The sequence below is a fragment of the Danio rerio genome, chromosome 1, assembly GCF_052040795.2.
Source record: "Danio rerio strain M-AB ecotype USA chromosome 1, GRCz13ab, whole genome shotgun sequence".
Lineage (NCBI taxonomy): Eukaryota > Metazoa > Chordata > Actinopteri > Cypriniformes > Danionidae > Danio > Danio rerio.
The window spans coordinates 1811928-1832816 of NC_141021.1; the positions used below are offsets into that span (position 1 = coordinate 1811928).

At 35.0% G+C, this 20889-nt stretch overlaps 1 protein-coding gene across 1 annotated transcript in view; it reads left to right on the forward strand.

Moving 5' to 3' along the window:
* sonb (SON DNA and RNA binding protein b) overlaps positions 1–20889 on the forward strand; it is a gene marked incomplete in the record, with an annotated part of 39610 nt that overhangs the window by 2354 nt on the left and 16367 nt on the right. The window contains 9 exon segments of the mRNA NM_001442411.1: positions 265–347; positions 427–598; positions 2413–3863; positions 4995–5371; positions 5985–6116; positions 7711–7929; positions 8003–8113; positions 9551–9667; positions 18882–19029. Coding sequence (NP_001429340.1) covers positions 265–347; positions 427–598; positions 2413–3863; positions 4995–5371; positions 5985–6116; positions 7711–7929; positions 8003–8113; positions 9551–9667; positions 18882–19029 — 2810 coding nt within the window.

Below are 20889 nucleotides of genomic sequence, written 5' to 3' on the forward strand. Positions count from 1 at the left end.
ACCTTTAAATGTCACTTCAAGCTGAATACTAGTATCTTGCAAAATATCTAGTCAAATATTATGTGCTGTCATCATGCAAAGAGAAAATAAATCGGTTATTAGAAATGAGTTATTAAAACTATCATGTTTTTAAAAATGTGTTAATCTTTTCTCTCTTTAACAACACTTAGAGAATATTTCGTAATATAGCTAATAATTTTGTTTGTAAACTGTAAAAAAAGCAACAAAGACAATGTAATTGGGTCAAAAATGTTTGTCATTCAGTGTTACAGATGAGCCACACCCTGAACCTGTGACGGAGACAAAAGAAGATAAAATCAATGAAGACAAAACAAACCCACCAACAGGTCAGTCCTCAACACGTTCACCTTATTTCTGCTTTCTGTCATATATCCGCTCACTAATACTTGCTTGTCTTCACTACAGATAAAGTCACACATATTGACGTCCAAGCTGACCACGGTAAAGAGGACACCAGCACTAAACACAGGAAAAGTAAAAAGCACAAAAAACACAAGAGCAAAAAGAAGAGGAAGAAACGCAAAGAAGGAAAAGACAGCAGCTCAGACACCGAGTCTGACAAACAGAACCAAGAAAGGTGTGTGATGCAGATTTTTTCACTCACAATATATAAATAGTAGACCAAAAGAAACAATAGACCAAAAGAAGAATAGTTGGGGCGTCTATTCACACGGGGCGTCAGCGTCAACGCTTCCCATTCACTTTGAATGGGTGACGTCAGGCGTTGCCGAACTGCATTGTGGATCCGTCGGCACCGCTTTAGAAGCGTTGCTCGCTGCAGAAGTTGCAACTAGCTCAACTTTTCAAGCACCAATGGAAGCGTCAGCCAATCAGATCGCTGTATGCAAATACACCAGCTCAGACAGTGGCCTATTGCTGACTGGATTTCATTGGCTGACGCTTTTATGACGATTGCTTCAGCCCCAACTTCAGACACGCCTTCAGTCAAGCGTTGACACTGAAGCCCCGTGTGAATAGGGCGTGACAGGTCCAGATATTTAGCATGCCAAATATCTGGCGGGTTTCAGCGACTCATTGGCGATTCTCTTAGATGGTGTCTTTGATAGTTCATACTGTGTGATTGTTACTCACATGAACGAGCTTCGATTTGCCTGTGATTTCAGGCATTTGTCGGCGATTTCTCAACCTGTCAGCGAGTCAAAATTGGCACTAAAATCATGCAGTCTGAACTCGGCATAAGTCGAATTTACAAAATGTAACAAACATATTTACAGAATGTTAGAAGACTGAATTCAGAGTTTATTGGATGAAATAATGTACTCATATGGCTTTCATATTAATAAAACAATTAAATACTTAATCTCACATGTTCCTCTGACTAGTTAAAACTGCATATTTCTCACATACTTTAAAACATTTGAGATAAAGTTTGTCATTCATTCATTAATTTTCTTGTCGGCTTAGTCCCTTTAATAATCGAACACGTCATGCTTTTTTCTGGTCATAATATTTGTAAAGGAGCTGTTGACATTAAATTGAACCACATTTTAGTAAAAACATGGACACACATAACAATAAAACAAAACAAAGAAAATATGTCTGTATTACCAATGAAATGACTAAAGGAGAAAGTGCTGAACTACTAAAATTTGCTTAATGCTTTATTTGAAAGGCTGTAATGATGGCAGCTTAAAGACGTGTCTCTTATGGAGAATGAAGACTCATGCATTGCTTTAGTGTGAGTTTTTCACAGACTTCAGCAGAGTGTTAAAATCTTGATGCTTCTGTGGTTCTCATCTATCAAATCTGACGTTTATTTTGTTTTCTCTAATGGATTCGGGTCAGGTGATTGGCTGGGCCATTCTACAGCTTGATTTTCGTTCTGAAACCATTTGAGAGTCTCCTTGGCTGTGTTTTGGATGATTGCCTTACTGAATGTCCACTCTGGTTTGATCTTCAGCCTCCTGCTAATGTAGATGTTGGACTGAAGCAGCTGATTTTTATTTACACTGAGGATTGCAGAGGCTTGCTGAAGAACTGCTGAGAGATTTCAGCTGCTGTCTGGGCTCTCACTGCCTTTCTACACCTTGCTTTCTTCATGTGTTCAATACTTTTTCTCTGCGGCATTTCACTTTATTAACCATAACTTAATTTTTAAACTAATTAAATTTGTTTTCTTTGAATATTTCTGGAGGTTAGCAACACTCCAAAATTTCAAGTCAATGGCACCTTTAAAAATATGTTTCTGAGAAAAATGGTGACATGTTCTGTCCTTATTTCCTTCGCTCTATAACACTGCTCTAGTGTTTTGGGGATATTTTAATGAAAAAAAAAATCTGAAATGCGCCTTTTAAAGTGTCTTTCTAACTGTTTACATAGTTTTTGTTCATAATTTGCTAATTCTTCTCTTTGATTTTGTGTTTTCTGAAGCGGAAAGAAAAAGAAGCGAAAGAAGAAGAAAAAGAGCAAACATGCCGACAAAGCCAAGAGGTCAGGTTCACGATCTGAAAGCTCTTCAGCATCTGATTCTGAATCTGAATGCGAATCAAAACCTTCTAGTGAAAATACAAAGTCAGCAGGTAAGACTGAGCTCAAAGACAAATCCGCTCTTGATAAGCCTCAGGAGCTACCCGACATTATTCCCAAGATTGAGACTTCGGTCCACAAAAGCACAGAAAAAGAAAGACCCAAAGAAAAGAAAAGAAGCTCCAGCAGAGCATCCAAAAGTAAGGAGGCCTCCAAGGGAAGAAGAAGCAGATCTAGATCACCCAGACGGAGATCAGGACACAGATCCAGATCACGGTCTGTGAAAAGACAACGGCGATCGAAGTCAACGTCGCGCTCTAGAAATAACTCCAAAAAGAGTTCTCATCAGCCGAGAGAGAGAAGCAGATCGAGGTCAAAGAGACGCAAGGATAGATCCAGGTCTCGTTCTGTCAGAAGGAAACATTCGAGATCCAGGTCACGCTCCAGACGGACGAGATCCAGGTCTGTTGTGATCTTGAGAAAGAACAGAAGGTCTGCATCTAGGTCACGCTCTTCACGGTGTAGGAGTAAATCTCAAAGCAGAAGCAAATCTCCAAAATCAAGGTCTGTTTCAAAATCCAAAGATAGACCGATTGACAGTGAATCAAAGAATCATACTGTGGACAGTAATAAAAGTTCTGACACAAATAAAGATGGAGAAAATCCAACTGTGAACTCTGAGTGCAATTTGTCTGACGCTGCTCCCAGTGCTGGATTTAACACTGTTGTCTCCTCTGGTTCTTGGCGACCAATTCCCTTGCTGGCAGAACCACCCAAGTCTTCCCAAAAGTGCCTTACACCTGAGGTGCCTTTGGAAGTGGCCAGTGTGCATGAGGAACCCTCAACGCTCAAAACTGATCCAGAGTGTTCAGCCAATCCGGACAAGAAAGAACCCAACGCGAATCCAACAACCACCACAGAGACTTCAGCCAACTCATCGAAATCTCCCAATCCAAAAACCTCCTCCACATCCAAACGATCAGCTTCCAAAAAGAGAAAATCTAGGTCGAAGTCTTCGGAAAGGAAATCACACAAGTCCAGAACGAGGAGCAAACGCTCCAAATCAAAGTCGCCCAAGAAAAAGAGGTCAAGGTCTCGTTCGCAGGGCCACAGGAATAAATCTCGAACTCCAGACAGAAGCAGACGCTCCAAATCGAGAAAGCGATCACGCTCACGTTCGAGGAGGAGATCCCGGTCAGGTTCGAGATGGAGGAGAGGATTCGGAAGTCTGAGTCAGAGGGACCGATGGAAAAGGGAGCCCAGCCGATCTCCGGTGCTCATTCTCCGGAAGAAAAGATCCACATCCAGAACTCGACGCAGCACCAGCAAGACTCCTCCACGACTTACAGAACTTGGTACACAGATTTCTTTAAAGTTATTTTAAATGATTAAAGGGTAAAGTTCCAGGCCTGCACAATATATCATTTCAGCATTAGGTATTGGCCAGTGTAAGTTTCTGACAGTATGATAACCTTGGATAAATATATCATGGTATTTAGATTTACTGCTCTAAAATAATTTTTTTTAAATGTCTGTTGAAGAAACAAAAACCTTTTCCCCCATTGAACACAGAATGTTTTATTTTAAGAAACATTTCATATATTTTGAAGCAGTTAACATGTCAGGCAGGATAATTCAAATAAATCATTTACCAATGCTGTCTTAAAAAACACATATTTATTTACAGCTTGAAAAGGTATCATTGGATATCTTTCTTTTTTGTGGATATAAAGTGAAGCCACTGCACTGTTCAGCTTTACAGCATGCTTGCATGTTTATAAGCGATTTGTTTTTAAGTGTGTACTGAATCGTGGGCTGACTAGTAGCTTTCAATGTGGAGGGTCATTTTTTTGCTGTAGATACTGTTGTCCTTAAAAACTTGATGAAATAGTTGTCAAAATACTTGCACATCATTTAGGAATGGTATTACTGGAAGATTTTGCGTTTTTAAAACCTTGACCTTTCTTAACCGCAGTTGAAGGTGCTGTATGTAAGTTTGACACCCAGTGGTTGAACTAGGTATTGCACTCCTGGTTCAAAACCCACGCAAGCACAGATTTTCAGATTGACGACACCAATAGCAGTGTGTCTGACTGTCAAGCCTAAAGGATGATTGAACGCTTATTTAAACCGTGTTCTAAATAAAAGCAACAGCTTTTATTTCTTGCAGCTGAACAATAGAAAACTGACAAAGATCTCCTCAGGTACACCTCATGTGCTTTATTTAGTGTTAAATGCTAATAATGTGAGTTTGAATGCCATTTCACAAGATATCTATTGCCATTCTACTTATTAAAAGCAGCAGCAGATAGTTCACCTCAGATCCTGTAAATAAAATAAACTAGGGCTACAACGGTTTTTTTAATAATCGAAAAATCTTTCGATTTTTTTTAAATTTTTTGATTAATCGATAAATCAGATGAATATTTCTCATTTTTCACCAGTCTATTCCCCCTGCTCTTCTGTCTTGTTTTTCTTATATCCAGATAAGGATCAGTTGCTGGAAATAGCGAAGGCTAACGCTGCTGCCATGTGTGCCAAAGCTGGTGTGCCCATCCCGGACAGTCTCAGGCCCAGAGCTATTCTTCAGCTGCCATTGCCAAACGCAAACTCCGCGTCCTTGTCTTTGCCAGTAATGCCCAACATGGCCATGAATGCTGCCGTGGCGAGTATGACTGCCGCCACCATGACCGCCGCTCTGTCTAGCATCGGTGCCTTGGCCTCTTTCCCACAATTTGCCCCGTTGCCCACCATTGTCAACAAACCACCGTCTTCTGCCACACCAAACCTCGCCAGTATTGAAGAGGCCAAAAAGAAAGTCACAAAGCAGGCGAACAGCTTCAGCATTAAAGAGCTAACTGAGGTAAAACACTTTAATTGACATTCTCCCTTTGTACGTGCCATCAGAGGGGGAAAGCCCCGCCTCCCAGTGCCCATCTCTCCCTCATTAGCATAAACAGCAGTCCTAAGTAAGAAGCAGCCGTCTGTTCATTAGCCATTAAAGTGTTTTAACTGCTGAAGATAATGTCCTGATTTAAATCTGCGGATGCATACATGTTTGTAGCTCCGCCCTCTTTTTAAAGAGCACAATCTCATTTGAATTTAAAGCGGCAGTCACCAAAACACCACAATTAGGATCAAAGCATAAAAGGGTCAGTTTCAGAGAGTTATAAAACATTATTTGTGTGCTACTTTGAGCTGAGACTTCACATACACACACTCTAGGGACATCAGAGACTTATTTTGCATATTGTAAATATTGGGGACATAATAGTTCCCCTTTAAATCAGTGTTTTTGTTGCATTTACACGAATTTGACCAGCAGGTGTCGCCAGCATTTTATTTTTTGAATGCTTTGAATTGGTGAATCATTCTGCAAAGCAATTGGTTCAGTTGTTTTGATGCTCTGAAATGCATTGTTTTCCCCATCACTAGCTTGATGTGCATTTAACCAACATGTTTATTTAATTCCTCAGAGATGCAAGAAGATTGCTGAGAGTAAGGAAGAGATGGCAATCGCTAAACCACACGTGTCGAATGATGAGGAGGATGAGAAACTGTTCGGAGCTTCCCTTAAGGAGAATAAGGGCATTGCGTTCAGTCTCGGGGTAAGAGACACACTTTTTTGCATCAATATTGATGTTTCTCATACCTTTGATTTGAGGTTTTAATAATTCAATAGCATATAAAATATTCCCCACATGTTTTGCCTTTAGTTTGTACAAGATTTGATTTAGTTTAATTCAAATAAAAATATTAGTTAATTGTACATTCTCTTTATTTTAACTTTTAGATGTCATAAAATCAACATTTATTTTGTATTTTGTATATAATAAAACTGTGATGATGCCTTCATTCACTTGCTTTTTTCCACTATTTTTATGCCAAAAACAGATGTCATTGTTTATACCGAGATATTTTTTATAAACTCACTTCAACAAACCCTAAATGCACTGCCTAGTATATTGACAGCAATGATAATAAAAAAAATTAAAAAAAAATAATAGAAAAATCATTCAAAGACATACACTATGGACAATTTAGCATACCCAATTCACCTGTACTGCATGTCTTTGGACTGTGGGCGAAATCGGAGCACCCAGTGGAAACCCTAGCCAACATCGGGAGAACTTGCAAACTCCACACAGAAATACCAACTGACCCAACCGAGGCTCAAACCAGCAACCTTCTTGCTGTGAGGCGATCATGCTACCCACAGCGCCACCGTGACGATGATTGTATAAAATAAGATAATAAAAATAAAATAAATAAATAGACAACAGTAATGGGTGATACAATCAGGAATAGTGCTGTGCTGTCTTACAACCTTTCATTCGCTTGTACAGGTAGCATTAATTTAGTTTTTTGTTTCATTTTACATCTAAAGCATGTCCTTTATATTTTCGTTTAAAGTCAGCTATTACATATTTATTATCTAAATGAATAATTTAACAGCACTGTCTTTAGGAATTTTAAAGTTGAGGAAAATTAAAATTGCATGTAACCCGTCAATTTACCATAACTTATTGAAATAAACTTTATTTTAAAGATTCTTTAATTGTTTTTTTAATGAAGCTTTTAAATATTTTGATATATTTTAATGAGCATTTGTAAATATAAAAGAAACAGTGTTATTTAATAGTCTCATGTTCAAAAAAGCCCAGAATAGAAGAAAAGTAAAAATATTGTCATTTGAAAAAAGAATACATGCTATGCTGACACTTAATATTAAATGATATTAGACTGTATACCAAGTGCATTTGATTGATTCGTTCTTGAATATATTTATACTGTATATATGTATATATTTATCAATAATGGATATTAAATCGTGAAGGCAATTGCATTTTAATTACCATTGCTATCATCAAATTCCATAATTTAGTATAGGACGTTATTGCTGTTTTTGAATCTGCCACTATGCTGACACACATGCTGTAGCTCCGCCCTATTTTGAATTTAAAGTGACAGTCACCAAAACACCACAATCAGGATGAAAGCCTAAAAGCTTCAGTTTCAAAGAGTTATAAAGCATTATTTGTGTGGTATTTTGAGCTGAAACTTGACAGACACACTCCTGGGACATCAGAGACTTATTTTAAATCTTGTAAAAAGGGGCATAATAGCCCCCCTTTAAAAAGTCTCATTGAACTGACGCTGCTTTTATCATCGCTGTGTGCCTTTAATCCTCTTCTCCTCCAGAACACCTCAGTAAAGCCGGGCGTCCGAACAGAAGCAGCCTTTGCTAAGGAGTTCCCGGTGTCGTCTGGCTCTCAGCACAGAAAGAAGGAGGGAGACGGAGCCTATGGAGAATGGGTGCCGGTGGAGAAGAAAGCAGAAAAACCATCTGCAACCAGTTCATCCGCCACTGAGGAAACCAGCAAGGACAGCGACAGCGTCTTTCCTGAAGCTCCTTCTCAAGTCAGTGTTCGGTTCCTGAAATCCTTTAACTACAAGCCTGGACCCGAAATAAGCTTTTGTCTTTGTGTTGTAGCCTGTGGACATTACGCTGGCTGTCAGCGAGAGAGCTGTTGCACAGAAGAGGCTGGCAGAAAACCCCTTCGACATCAATGCCATGTGTATGCTGAACCGGGCCCAGCAGCAGGTGCGTTTATCTGGAGAAACAGGCCTTACATGCGACTATAAATCAAAAAAAGCTTCGCAGAAGACGTGTGTGTGTTTTAAGAATATATATTAAGTTTTTTGTTACTAGTATGAGTGCTGTGGTTTAAGTACAACAAAAAATACAATAATTGAAATTAAAGTAAATAATAGGAAAAATAACTTTAAAATGATAAAAAAAAAAATGTATTTAAAAACATTAAAACTATATAAGCATAAGCTAATTCAGAATGCGAAATTTGCTAAATTAATTCTTAAAAAAGACAATTTGAATTATTAATACATTAAAGGTGCCATGTAATTCATTGGTTTGATAAGTTAGATTGTTCTCTGATATCTACATAGTAGGTTTTTGGTTTTTGTAAAAATCTCCAGAAACACTTTTAGAAGCTAATTTATTACTTCGTAAAATACCCATAGAATCAGAAGGTCCATGATTGACCATATATGGTTTGTGTCGTGAATATTAATGAGCTCTTCTTTGATATGCAGCTCTTACAGACACACACACACACACACACACAGAGCATGATGTACGCTGAACACAGACAAATATAAACCCAATCAGAGTAACGTTAACCTATTTTGCTCACCTGATCTGTTGTGGATAAAGGCTAAATTATAATTAAACTTGACAAAAGAGGGTGGTAGAGATGTATCACGCTGTACTTTGAAGCTATAGTCAAGGAAGTTTGAAATATTGAGTTTAAAACATGTCTCGTGCTGTCTGTGCCCAGCAACGCACAGTAAAAAATGTGGGGCTCACGTTTTCAAAATAAAAGTCCCACATACATAATAAGTGAAATAAATGCTTAAAATAGCTAAGGGAGGAAAATTATCTCTGCTTTATCACTAGAAGACGTTTGGCTTATCAAAGGCAGCTTGAGGCGTGCATATAAATGATTTCAGAGCTTATTTATGATCTCAGAGCTGCATATGAGTCGTGTTTTCTTCATGACGTGGCTGCTCTTGAGGTCCGGATGGATGATCTTAGGTAGGCATGAATGCAAATGAGGAGGGCATGGCCCGTGAGTCTATATATAGATGTTTTATTATTTTACTTTGCCTTCGTATACCCAGATTTTTATTATAGGGAAACTTTACCATTTACATATTTATTTATTTAGCTTACACTTTTACCCAAAGTGACTTAGAAATGAGCATAAGTAAACCATTTCAAATCACCAGCAATGTATAGATGCCCTGACAAGTCTATTAGTTCAGCTAGTGCTTTTTATTTGTAGTATTATTTTTATAGTATTTCATCCATACTACAATTGCATGCAGAATTCACTTCTCTCAGCCCAATTCACCATGTTTTTCCACAGATTTCCCCATAATCTGCATAGAAAAACTCTGTATTACTCCATGTTCGAGTCTTTTTTTCCACACATTATATCTTATATTCGCTTGTTAACAGGTGGACGCGTGGGCTCAATCCAACACCATTCCTGGCCTCTTCACAGGTTCGACAGGTGCTCAGGTGCTCTCATCGGACGAGCTCTCCAACAGCGGCCCGCAGGCCTGGATCAAGAAGGTAAAGCCATGAGTCGACGGCACCACTCCTACAATGATGGTGGACATATACTGTGCTCGATGCTTTGTGTTTTGCATCATATATGTGTGTTTAATGCCCAACCATCATAAAGATTTCCTCATGCAAGTTGGCGTAGACCCTTATGACCTATTGTGCTTAATGTAGATTTGCATTGTTGTGACAAATGCTCACGTACAGAGGGCAAAATAGATCCTGAAATACACTAAAACTCAAAATACCCATCATCCCTTTCTATAGAAAATGTCATCTGGGGTTGCTTTGCCAACTGGTGTACCCGATCCGACTGATAATCCAAGCTTTTAGTGTATTAAAGGAAGTAATTCACCCAAAAACGGAAAATACTGCATTATTTACTTGCCCTCAAGCCAACCTCTGTGCACAGTCGGTGTAGTTTTACATTTTATCCTGGCTCTTAATAGTAGAATTTAATAGTGTTGAATAGTGGCTTTTATTTTGAAATTTCCATAATCACATAAGTTGTCGAACTAACCCATATGCTGCCAGAGCATTAACGCATGTTTAATTAAGCTGAGTTATGTGTTTTTGGATCTGAAATATTCCTAATTATTAAGTAATCAGCCTGACATGAAGCAGAGCACTGTATTATAAGACTGAAGAGTTTATTCTGTAAAAAACAACCTCCTGGATGTACTCGCTTATTATATAGCTACTTGCCACAATACATAAAAAGTAGACACAAGCCATAATAGTTGATTAAAAGGTTAAAGAAACGCAAAGCTGACAAAAACAAAACTGGCAGAGTAAAGCTGATCGAATATTCAGTAACCTGCACATTATTCAGACACTAGATGGAGACAAACAGCCAAAAACACAAAGCTGACAGATCGAAAACAGCTGATGGAGTATACACTAACCTGCGCATTATTCAGACACTAGATGGTAACAAACAGCCAAAAACACAAAGCTGACAGATCGAAAACAGCTGATGGAGAATACACTAACCTGCGCATTATTCAGACACTAGATGGAGACAAACAGTCAAAAACAAAAAGCTGACAGAAATGAAATCATTTGAATGAAGCATAGACTACCCGATGCAATATTAATTCACAAGACAGCGGCAAACAGTCAAAAACTGTGGCGTGAGAGACAAGCAGACATATATAAATGTAAATATATGGATGAATGTATTCATTGACGGTCAAGGTGATTCTGTGAGTCTGTGTCGCTCAGTGGTTCATAACTGGGAATAATACCTTGGAAGGTGGCTCAGGGCCAATCAGAATCGAGTATCTCAGACAGCCAGGTGTTAATCCTAGATAACAACCTTTGAAACTAATAATGCAGGCTCATCCGGGACCTTTGTGTCATCTTGACTGTCATTAATTACATATTTGCTTGACTGTCTCTTTTTGACTATTTGGCGCCCTCTTGTGACTGAATAATACATAGGTTAGTGTATACTCTATTCAGCCATTTCATTACTCTTAGCTTTGCATTTAATAAAAGATTTAATAAACTATTATGTCTCAAACCAATGCTTTGTGTAATATTTGCGCTTTTATGTAATAAGCAGGATAAAGTACATCCAGGCGGTTATTTTTCACAGAAAAAAGCCCTTCAGTCTTATACAACAGCTGCTGATAAAGTTCAAAACATCCATATGGGTTAGTTTTACGAGCAATATATGCACTTCAAAATAAAAGGCACTATCCAACACCAATAAATAGCCAGCAGGAAATTTAAAACTACTACGACTGTGTTTGTCTACAAGAAAAAACAAGTAAAATACACCAAGGTTGGCTTGAGGAAAACCAAATTATTATGAGGTACTTTTAATTTTGGGGTGAACTATTTCTTTAAGCATTGATTTTGCAGTGACGTCAGTGTATCCGTGGAGACAATCTGGCTAAAGCAAATATGTGTTAACTGACGTCACAGCTCAGAGAAAACAAAACACAAAAAAAGAAAAGCGCTTCAGGACCTGACAAATATTTGTCTTGACCTTAAGCGAGACGCAGGTGAACGGGTGCAGCACTTGAGCATGGTCACTGCAGATGTGTGATTTGTCAAATTCTGTCGCAGCAGATGCATTGATGGAGAATTGATGTCGTCTCGCTTTTACTCCTCTAAAAAGTGTCTTATGAGAGAGGGGAGGAAGGAAGAGGATGTGAAGTAAGTCTCTCCTCTGAATGACCTGGGATCAGCCAATGAGTAGAGAAAGATGCATCAGGATCCAGAATCCCTGAGAGCTGATTGGACGAGGCACTTTTGGAAAAGGCCAAGCTTTAACTACACAAGCATATGAGTGGCAAATATCATTTTAAAATGTAATTTGCAAAATGGCAATGCATTATGTAAATATCTACAGCTGAAGTCAGAATTATTAGCCCTCCTGAATTTGTTCCCCCAATTTTTTCATCACATTTCTAAACGTAATAGTTTTAATGACTCATTTCTAATCATTTATTTTCTCTTTCAAATGATGACAGCACATAATATTTGACTAGATATTCTTCAAGACACTAGTATTCAGCTTAAAGTGACATTTAAAGGCTTAACTAGGTTGATTAGGGTAAAGTTAGGGTGATTAGTCAAGTCATTGTGTAACAGTGGTTTCTTCTGTAGACAGTGCATAAAAAATAATGCGTAAGGGGCTAATAATTTTGACCTTAAAATGGGGTTACAAAATTAAAAGCTGCTTCTATTCTAGCTGTAATAAAACAAATAAGACTATCTCCAGAAGAACAAAATATTATAGGAAATACTGTGAAAAATTCCAGAATCTGTTCAACATCATTTGGGAAATAATTGACAAAGAAAATAAAAAATAATTGAATAATTTTGACTTCAACTGTGTTGTTAAATGGCAATGCAATATGTAAATATGTACATTTAATATGTATTTTTTTGTATTTAATTTGGCATTTTCTTTGATGTGCGAAGTTAGATGTTTAAATCGTCATTTTGCTTTCATTTATGCCTGTACATGTTGCAAACATCAGTTCAGTTTGGGTAATTTATTTTCATCTTAATCTCAGCATATGAAGTGGTAAAATGTGGAGTTTTCATATTAAAACTGGTTGTAAATGGCAAATATAAATTATATAATTAATTTTCATTCTTATTTGATGAAGAATGCATTTTAAATACTGAAAACATTTTGCATAATAAATTTCAAAATTAATTTTGCTGCTCATATGCTTCCATATTTATTAGCCTGTAGTTAATTACTATATTAATGTATGCTATTGTTCAAATATTTGGGGTTGTTACAGTGTCTTTTCTGCTCACCAAGGATCTTATTATTATTTATTATTTTATAGGATGTAAAATAGTTTTTGTCTTATTTAATAATATAAAAAAATAAAATCAGATTTTTTTTTTAGAATAATTTCTCTAATTTTCAGTGTTACTTGATGCTTCTTAAAACATTTCATGCACATGAAAAACAGTGATTATTATCAGTGTTTCAATATTATTTTGGAAACTGATAAAAAAAAAAAAGATTCAGTATCCGTTGTTGAATAGAAAGCAGTTAAAATACAAATATTGGGCGCCATTATAAATATCTGTACTGTCACTTTTGATTGAATAATAAATGTGACCCTGGACCACAAAACTCATAAGGGCCCTTTTTTTTATTTTTTAGAAATTAAGATATAATTTTCTGAAAACAGAATGATAAAGGTTTTCATTGATGTGGTTTGTTAGGATGGCTGAAATGCAATTAATTATTATCATATAATTAATTATATGATATATATATATATAATATATATATATTCTGAAATTTTCCTTTACCATTGAGCAAATTACATTCGTAGCCACCCACATTATAAATCAAACATTGTATTTTGATATATTTACTTAATGACATTTACAATATGTCTTTATGGAAGATAGTCTTATTATTCTAATGATTTTGGCATTCAAATATTGATCATACAGACTCATACAGTGGGTGACACATCAAAAGCACCATTACCTCCATGTGTGGTGCCGTCCTGGCTCCTAAGTAATTAAGAACATGTGTTTAGGTGTAACAGCAGTTTGCCACTATGCTGCCGGGAGGCACAAAGGAACGGGATGGGAAATATACAGTAGCTTTGTATTGCTGGATCTTCCAACAAATACACCGATTGAACTCAAGACTTTTAGTTTTGTGCTCCAGGGTTACACACACACACATACACTTACATATATATATATATAATAAACCTCAAATTTTGAACTCTAGTTTAATTATTTATTTAGTATTAATATTGCTTTTTATCTTATTGATGCTTCTGTCACTTTTTTATAAAAACGATTAATTACTAGAGTGACATTATTATAAGGTTTTTAGGGACTTGTGAAAACCTTTAACCACAGTAAAATCTTGTATTGTATTAAAACTATTACATTTTTAAAATGAAAGCTTTTTTGTGTTTCTTAATTTTCGCAGATAGACATTTAGCAGATCTTTACATTAATACCTTTTTTAATTTAGACCCTGGATAACTTTGAGCTAAATAAACACCATGGGTACTGTAGCATTAACGCAACTAAATTCAGCCGGACTGTCCAGGGCAGTGTAACAGAATTGGAAACTTTCCCTGGATATACAACAGACTCTATGAAACCTGATGTGTGCTGTGTTTAGCGCTCACTCTTTATTTAAAGAGCTAGATCTAAATTGTTCAAATGATACCGAAAGGTTAATGTGCATAAGTATTTGCACCCTTATTTTTGTGTAAAACTGGGTCTGTATTCACAATACATTTAATTTTAGCACTAGGAGTTCTCTTAAATATCAGTGACAGTTTAAAATCTGTTCACAAAGATGCTGAGACAAAATTTACTGTGGATTATAGAGATTTTTAAGCTAAGAGTGAGGACGGGGTTGAGTTTGTTTTCTATGGATTATGATGACATCGTGCCTAATTAACTATGCACACAGTGGTTGGCTGATGGGGAGGGGGCGGAGTCTCTGTCAGAGATTCGTTCATGGAAACTGATATTATGTTGATAAACAATTTATATTAAAAATAGTTTAATTAAGTGAAGTTAAAAATTCAATTAAATAAAAACTATTTAGCAAATACATTTTAAAGTCTTTTGAATATATTTAGAAATATATATTTGAAATAATATGAAAAAAAGTCAACTTTAGATTTACAGAACATATGTTTGCTTATGTTTTAGCCTGTTTATTTATTTATTTTTTTAAATAAATGTTAAAATATATTTAAAAACATATTTCTTACATTATGGGAATAACTCTACGAATTAGATTTATTAAATTTGAACATTAAAATCTCATTGTGTGATTTATTTATTTATTATTATTATTTTTAATAATTTCCTCCAGTCCAATGGTTTGCACAATATTTTTTTGTTTGTATATTTTTATAGAATTGAACAAAACTAAATAAATTTTTTTTTTTTAAAAATCATCTTTAAAAAGTCTTTATTTTAGGCCACAATTATAAAAAAAAAACCATCCCTCCAAAATCCGAGAGGGATTGTAAAATGTTTGTTTTCTTAGGCAGATTTTCTGGCAGCATTCATTTTAGCATAGTTTGTTCTTTTAGGGATTTAGGAGTCTCTTAACTACTAATTTCTCACAGATTTAGGAGCTAGTTTTAGTGCTGAAACACTCTTACAGCAGAAATATAGCAGTCCTAAATTTCCCCCTAAAACTTTTCTCCTTAAAGAAGAGAAAAAAGAGAGGGCGGGACATAGAGTAGCTCCTCCCCTTTGTTTTTCCTCACAGCTCTGCCAGTGAGTGGTTAAGCTCAAGCCCATCCAATGAATGCATGTAAAAAGGGGGCGTGGTTAGTCTGATACTAGAGAGCATTTGATTGGTCAGAAGATTTGATGAGAAACTGAAGTATGAGGAGATGAGAAAAAAATTGTTAGGCGGAAGTGACAAACTTTGCATGTTTATGACAGTTTTATATTTTCTAAACCCGAATTTTGTCTCTGTTTTGGAGCACACTAGATTATAGATTTCCTGAACAGACTGAAACTAACTTCTAAACTGTTTTCTTTTCATTTCATGGGATCTTTAAGATGTTTTTTGAATTGCTAAATGTCTTCCTAAGTGTAATTTGTTTGGACAAAGCCATCTGCTGAATGACTAAATGTAGAAATGTAAATGTTTTGGGAATATGGGGGTTCATCTTCCTTTCTATCATGCACTAATTATAACCATCAGAACAATGTTTGCTCATTTTGGCCTTGTAGAAGTCCTAAATTCATTGACACCCATTATTTTTTTAGATTTTCTCCAAATTACTGTTATCCCTAAGATGTGTTGTGAATACAGGCCCCTGATTCCCAAAGGGTCACCCATCATGCACTAACTACAACCATCAGAACAATGTTTGCTCTTTGCGGGCATCCGGCGCCAGCGGGTGCTGTTGGGTTGGTGGGATTTGGGCAGGGATGGATGGGGGCGAGGGGTGGGGGCTCACAGTCTGACCTGTGAACTCTCACCCCTCTGTATGGACACTTGTTGCAGGGTCAGTCCTTGTAGCTGCCTTGTTGCCATGGTCACAGTCAGGCCCCTTCTATTCACGTCTGATGCTCGGCTGGTGATGGGGGCCTAGGTACGTACGTCCTCCAGCACCCTTCCTTCTATTCATGTGGATTTTTGATTTGATTTTTAGTGTGTGAACTGATGCTTTTCTGCCATGTGTGCTGCTGTTTGTTTTTGCTCTGAACCGACTCAAAGCCTTGAGATCTGTTCGGGACGGTTATTGATGCTGCTTCGCCTGTTGAAGGCTTACAGAAACACCTTAAGATGTGTTATTTAGTTACATCGTAATGCACTGCTGGTCAGATGTGTTTTTGAGTGTGTTTGTTTGTTAATGCAGATGGGAATTTGATTTTGGGGAATGTTATTGTAGTTTATGGTTATTATAGCATTTATTGTTACTGTTTATTTTCACATGAGCGTTCAGAAAGCTTCGTAATGTGATGGTTTGATGATCAACAAGCAATTCTGATTTATTATTGTAATTGTTATTATTTGTAGTCGTAGTAGTAGTATCATTATTATTTTTATTAAAATACTTTTTACTATTATTATTATTATTGCTTAATTATTTAGTGGAAACTGATACTTTCTGATTTATTATTAGTAATATTATTATTAGTTGTAGTAGTAGTAGTATCATTATTATTTTTATGAAGTCTTTTTACTATTATTATTGTTATTATAGCTTATTTTGTGATGCTTTCTGATTTATTATCATTAAAATTACTATTAATATTATTTTACTTTTAACTTTTTACTTTTATTATTATTATTATTATTGTTGTTGTTGTTATTATTTCATTTTTATTTCATTATTTATCTGATAATTATTTAGTGAAAACTGATCTGATTTATTATTATTACTGTTTTATTATTAGTGATATTAATAGTATTATTTGTATTTTCGATAAAATAGTTTTTACTACTACTATGTTATTATTAGTATTAGTATTATTATTATTATTATTATTATTATGATTATTATTATTATTATTGCTTAATTATTTATTGGATGCTGATACTTTCTGATTTATTTTTATTGATATTACTATTTTTATTGCTGTTTTTTATTATTATTAGTTGGAGTAGTTGTGTCATTATTATTTTATTTTTATTAAATCTTTTTACTACTACTACTACTACTACTATTATTATTATTATTATTATTATTAATATTGCTTAATTATTTAGTGGAAACTGATACGTTCTGATTTGTTATTATTTATATTACTAATATTATTGTTGTTTTTATTATTATTAGTTGTAGTAGTAGTAGTAGTAATAGATGTAGTAATTTATATTATGAAATCTTTACTATTATTATTATTATTATTATTATTATTGCTTAATTATTTAGTGGGAACTGAAACGTTCTGATTTGTTATTATTTATATTCCTAATATTATTGTTGTTTTTATTATTATTAGTTGTAGTAGTAGTAATAGATGTAGTAATTTATATTATGAAATCTTTACTATTATTATTATTATTATTATTATTGCTTAAATATTTAGTGGAAACTGATACTTTCTGATTTATTATTACTATTAATATTACTGTTTTTTATTATTAATATTAGTTGTTGTAGTAGTTTCATTTTTTTATATTCATTAAGTCTTTTTATTATTATAATATTATTATTATTTTATTATAGCTTAATTATTTAGTTGAAAATGATACTTTCTGATTTATTATTATTACTATTTCTATTATTATTATTATTATTTTTTTATTATTATTAGTGATGGTAGTAGTATTATTTTTAATTTCATCAAAAGTATTTTACGACAACTACAATTATTATTATTGCTAATTATTTATTGGAATACATTCTGATTTATTAATATTACTATTTTTTATTACAGTTTTTTATTAATATTAGTTATAGTAGTAGTTGCTCAAATATTTAGTGGAAACTTATTTACTATTATTAGTATTATTATTATTGCTATTATTATTATTATTATTATTATGGCTTTATTTAATAATGATAGTAATAGTTTTATTTTTGTTTTCATTAAAAGTAGTTTTACTACTAATATTAATATTATTATTGTTGTTATTATTCAGTGGAAACTGATATTTAGCATCTTTGACAGAATACCTATATTTTCACAAAAGCCTTGAAGCATTTGATCTTTACATGTTCATGTTTGATCACTTTAATGCATCATTATTAAAACAAATAATCTCGATCATCAAATCATGTTTTGTGAAGGGTCATGTGACACCGTGGACTGGATTTATTATCCTGAAAATAAATAAAGAAATAAATTATATTTTGAAATAAATGTTAATATAATACAGATATTTTAAATTGTAATTATATTTAGCAATATTACAGCTTATTTTAATGCATTTGGATTAAGTAAATGGAGACTTAGTGATCTTTATCATAAAAAAAATGCTAAATGAAATCAACATTTGACCAGCAGTGCACATTTATCCATTTGTTTAGCCTTACAGATTGCTGCAGGTGAGAAATGAAGGACTCAACATTTCAATAAGTTCATTTTTTATATATTTTGATAACTTCAAGTATTAAAACTAGGCTCTTTTATCTAATATATATAAATATAAACTCAGCTCCGGCTGAAGTAAGATGACGTGGAGACTCAGAATGAGTGAATTTCTCACTGCGTGCCGTTTCTCTCTTGGTTTTTTCCCCTGTCTTTCTCTCTGTCTGAATCTGTCTGTTATATCCAGGACCAGTTCCTGCGGGCGGCGCCGGTGTCGGGTGGAATGGGAGAGTTCCTGATGAGGAAGATGGGATGGAGATCAGGGGAGGGTTTAGGGAAGCACAGGGAAGGAACGGTGGAGCCCATCATTATTGACTTCAAGACCGACCGCAAGGGTAAGAGGATGCATAAAATCATCAGAGAAATGCAAAGTTGACAGGTCCAACCTTGTATAACCTAATGACACAATCAAAACTCACCCAAAAAAACTCATAATTAATTAATTAAGACTTTACCTTCACTGTTTTAAGTTTATTATAAGTGTGCGCAAACACACAATGCTTTTTTTGTGGTTTTCACAAGTTTATGGTACATGCATGCATACACTACCTGATGAAAGTCTTGTCCAATATGCAAGTTTTAGGAACAACCAATAATACCTTGACTTCTAGTTGATGATTTGGTGTCAGAAGTGTCTTATATAAAAGGCAAAGGCCTCTAGATTCTGCTTATTTGAGCTCAATAAAATCTGATCATGTCTTGATGTTGAATGATTTCATCAGCACAGTGAGGTCTGACTCTGCTCAGACTAAAGTCTCATCACTGAACAGAAATAATGTCCAGTAGGAGTTCTTCCCCCTGATCTGTGAGTTACCATTTTATTTTTCTGGATTAATAGCTTTTCTGTCATTATTAGCTAGGCGGTGCATTTTGTTGCAGTGGAAGTCTCCTCAACCCCCATCCCATACTCAGTGGATTAAAGATGCCTTATTTTTTTTTAAATTAGAAAAAATTAAACATAGTCTTCGAGGTTCAGTGGTCAAATTTTCTAATATTTGGTTGCCATTTTTGGATCATGTCAAATCTCTGAGACCTGAGGCAATTACTGTGGAGTGAATGGTTGCCATTCTTGCATTTTGTTTGGATCTGTGCTTCCAGTTGAGTATTAGTGCTGCTGATATAGCACAAACATACAACTTTTTCTTGACATAAAACCACAAGTTTTAAGAACGTGCCACCCCCCAGCCTATTTAGTTTAATACATTTTCCATTTTTCTCTCGCTTTTTTTAAAATTTCTTTTCTATCTTTTTTTTTCTATTTATTTATTTTATTGTATTTTATTATTGCTGTTTATTTTACTTAATACACCATGCTGTCAACCTCAACGTCTGGTACAGAACTGTTTATATGCTCAATTTGAAAATTGATTAATGCACATCATGTAGTGTTTATGCATGTCATATACTGTGTGTGTCGCACAATATGAGGGTTATAGAGTGGTTTATTAAAATTTTTTTTTTGACAATGTTGTACTGTTTTATATATATATATATTTTTTTTATTTATTTTTTTTTTTTATTTGTACTGTTATTGTCTGTTTTTACTTTGTTTGTTAACTGTCAAAAAATCTGATAAATAAATCTTAAAAAAAAGAAATAATGTCCAGTATAGAATATAAAGTCCTGCTGCAGTGGAGACAGAATGAATATTGTGTCTGACTCCATCATGAGCTTGGAGGACTGCATCCATACATCTCTGACATGACTCACATCACTGATTAATAAAGTCATCTGGAATGAAGAAGAAAGCCTTCAGCAGGACTCCCAGAGTCATCAAGAGTCTTTGTGTTCATCTTCAACACCTCCACTTTCATCTTACCCCAGACATGCTCAATAATGTTCATGTCTGGTGACTGGGCTGGCCAATCCTGGAGCAGCTTGACCTTCTCTGCTTTCAGGAGCTTTGATGTGGAGGCTGAAGTATGAGCAGGAGCGCTATCCTGCTGGAGAATTGTCCCTCTCCTGTGTGTTTGTAATGTAATGGGCAGCACAGATGTCTTGATACCTCAGGCTGATGATGTTGATCATCCACTCTGCAGATCTCTCGCACGCCCCAATACTGAATGTAACCCCAAACCAAGATTTCTCCTTCACCAAACTTGACTGATTTCTGTGAGAATCTTGCTGGTTCCAGTAGGTTTTAAGTGTTTTTGATGATTGGGATGCAGATCAGCAGATGATTAATCAAAGAAATC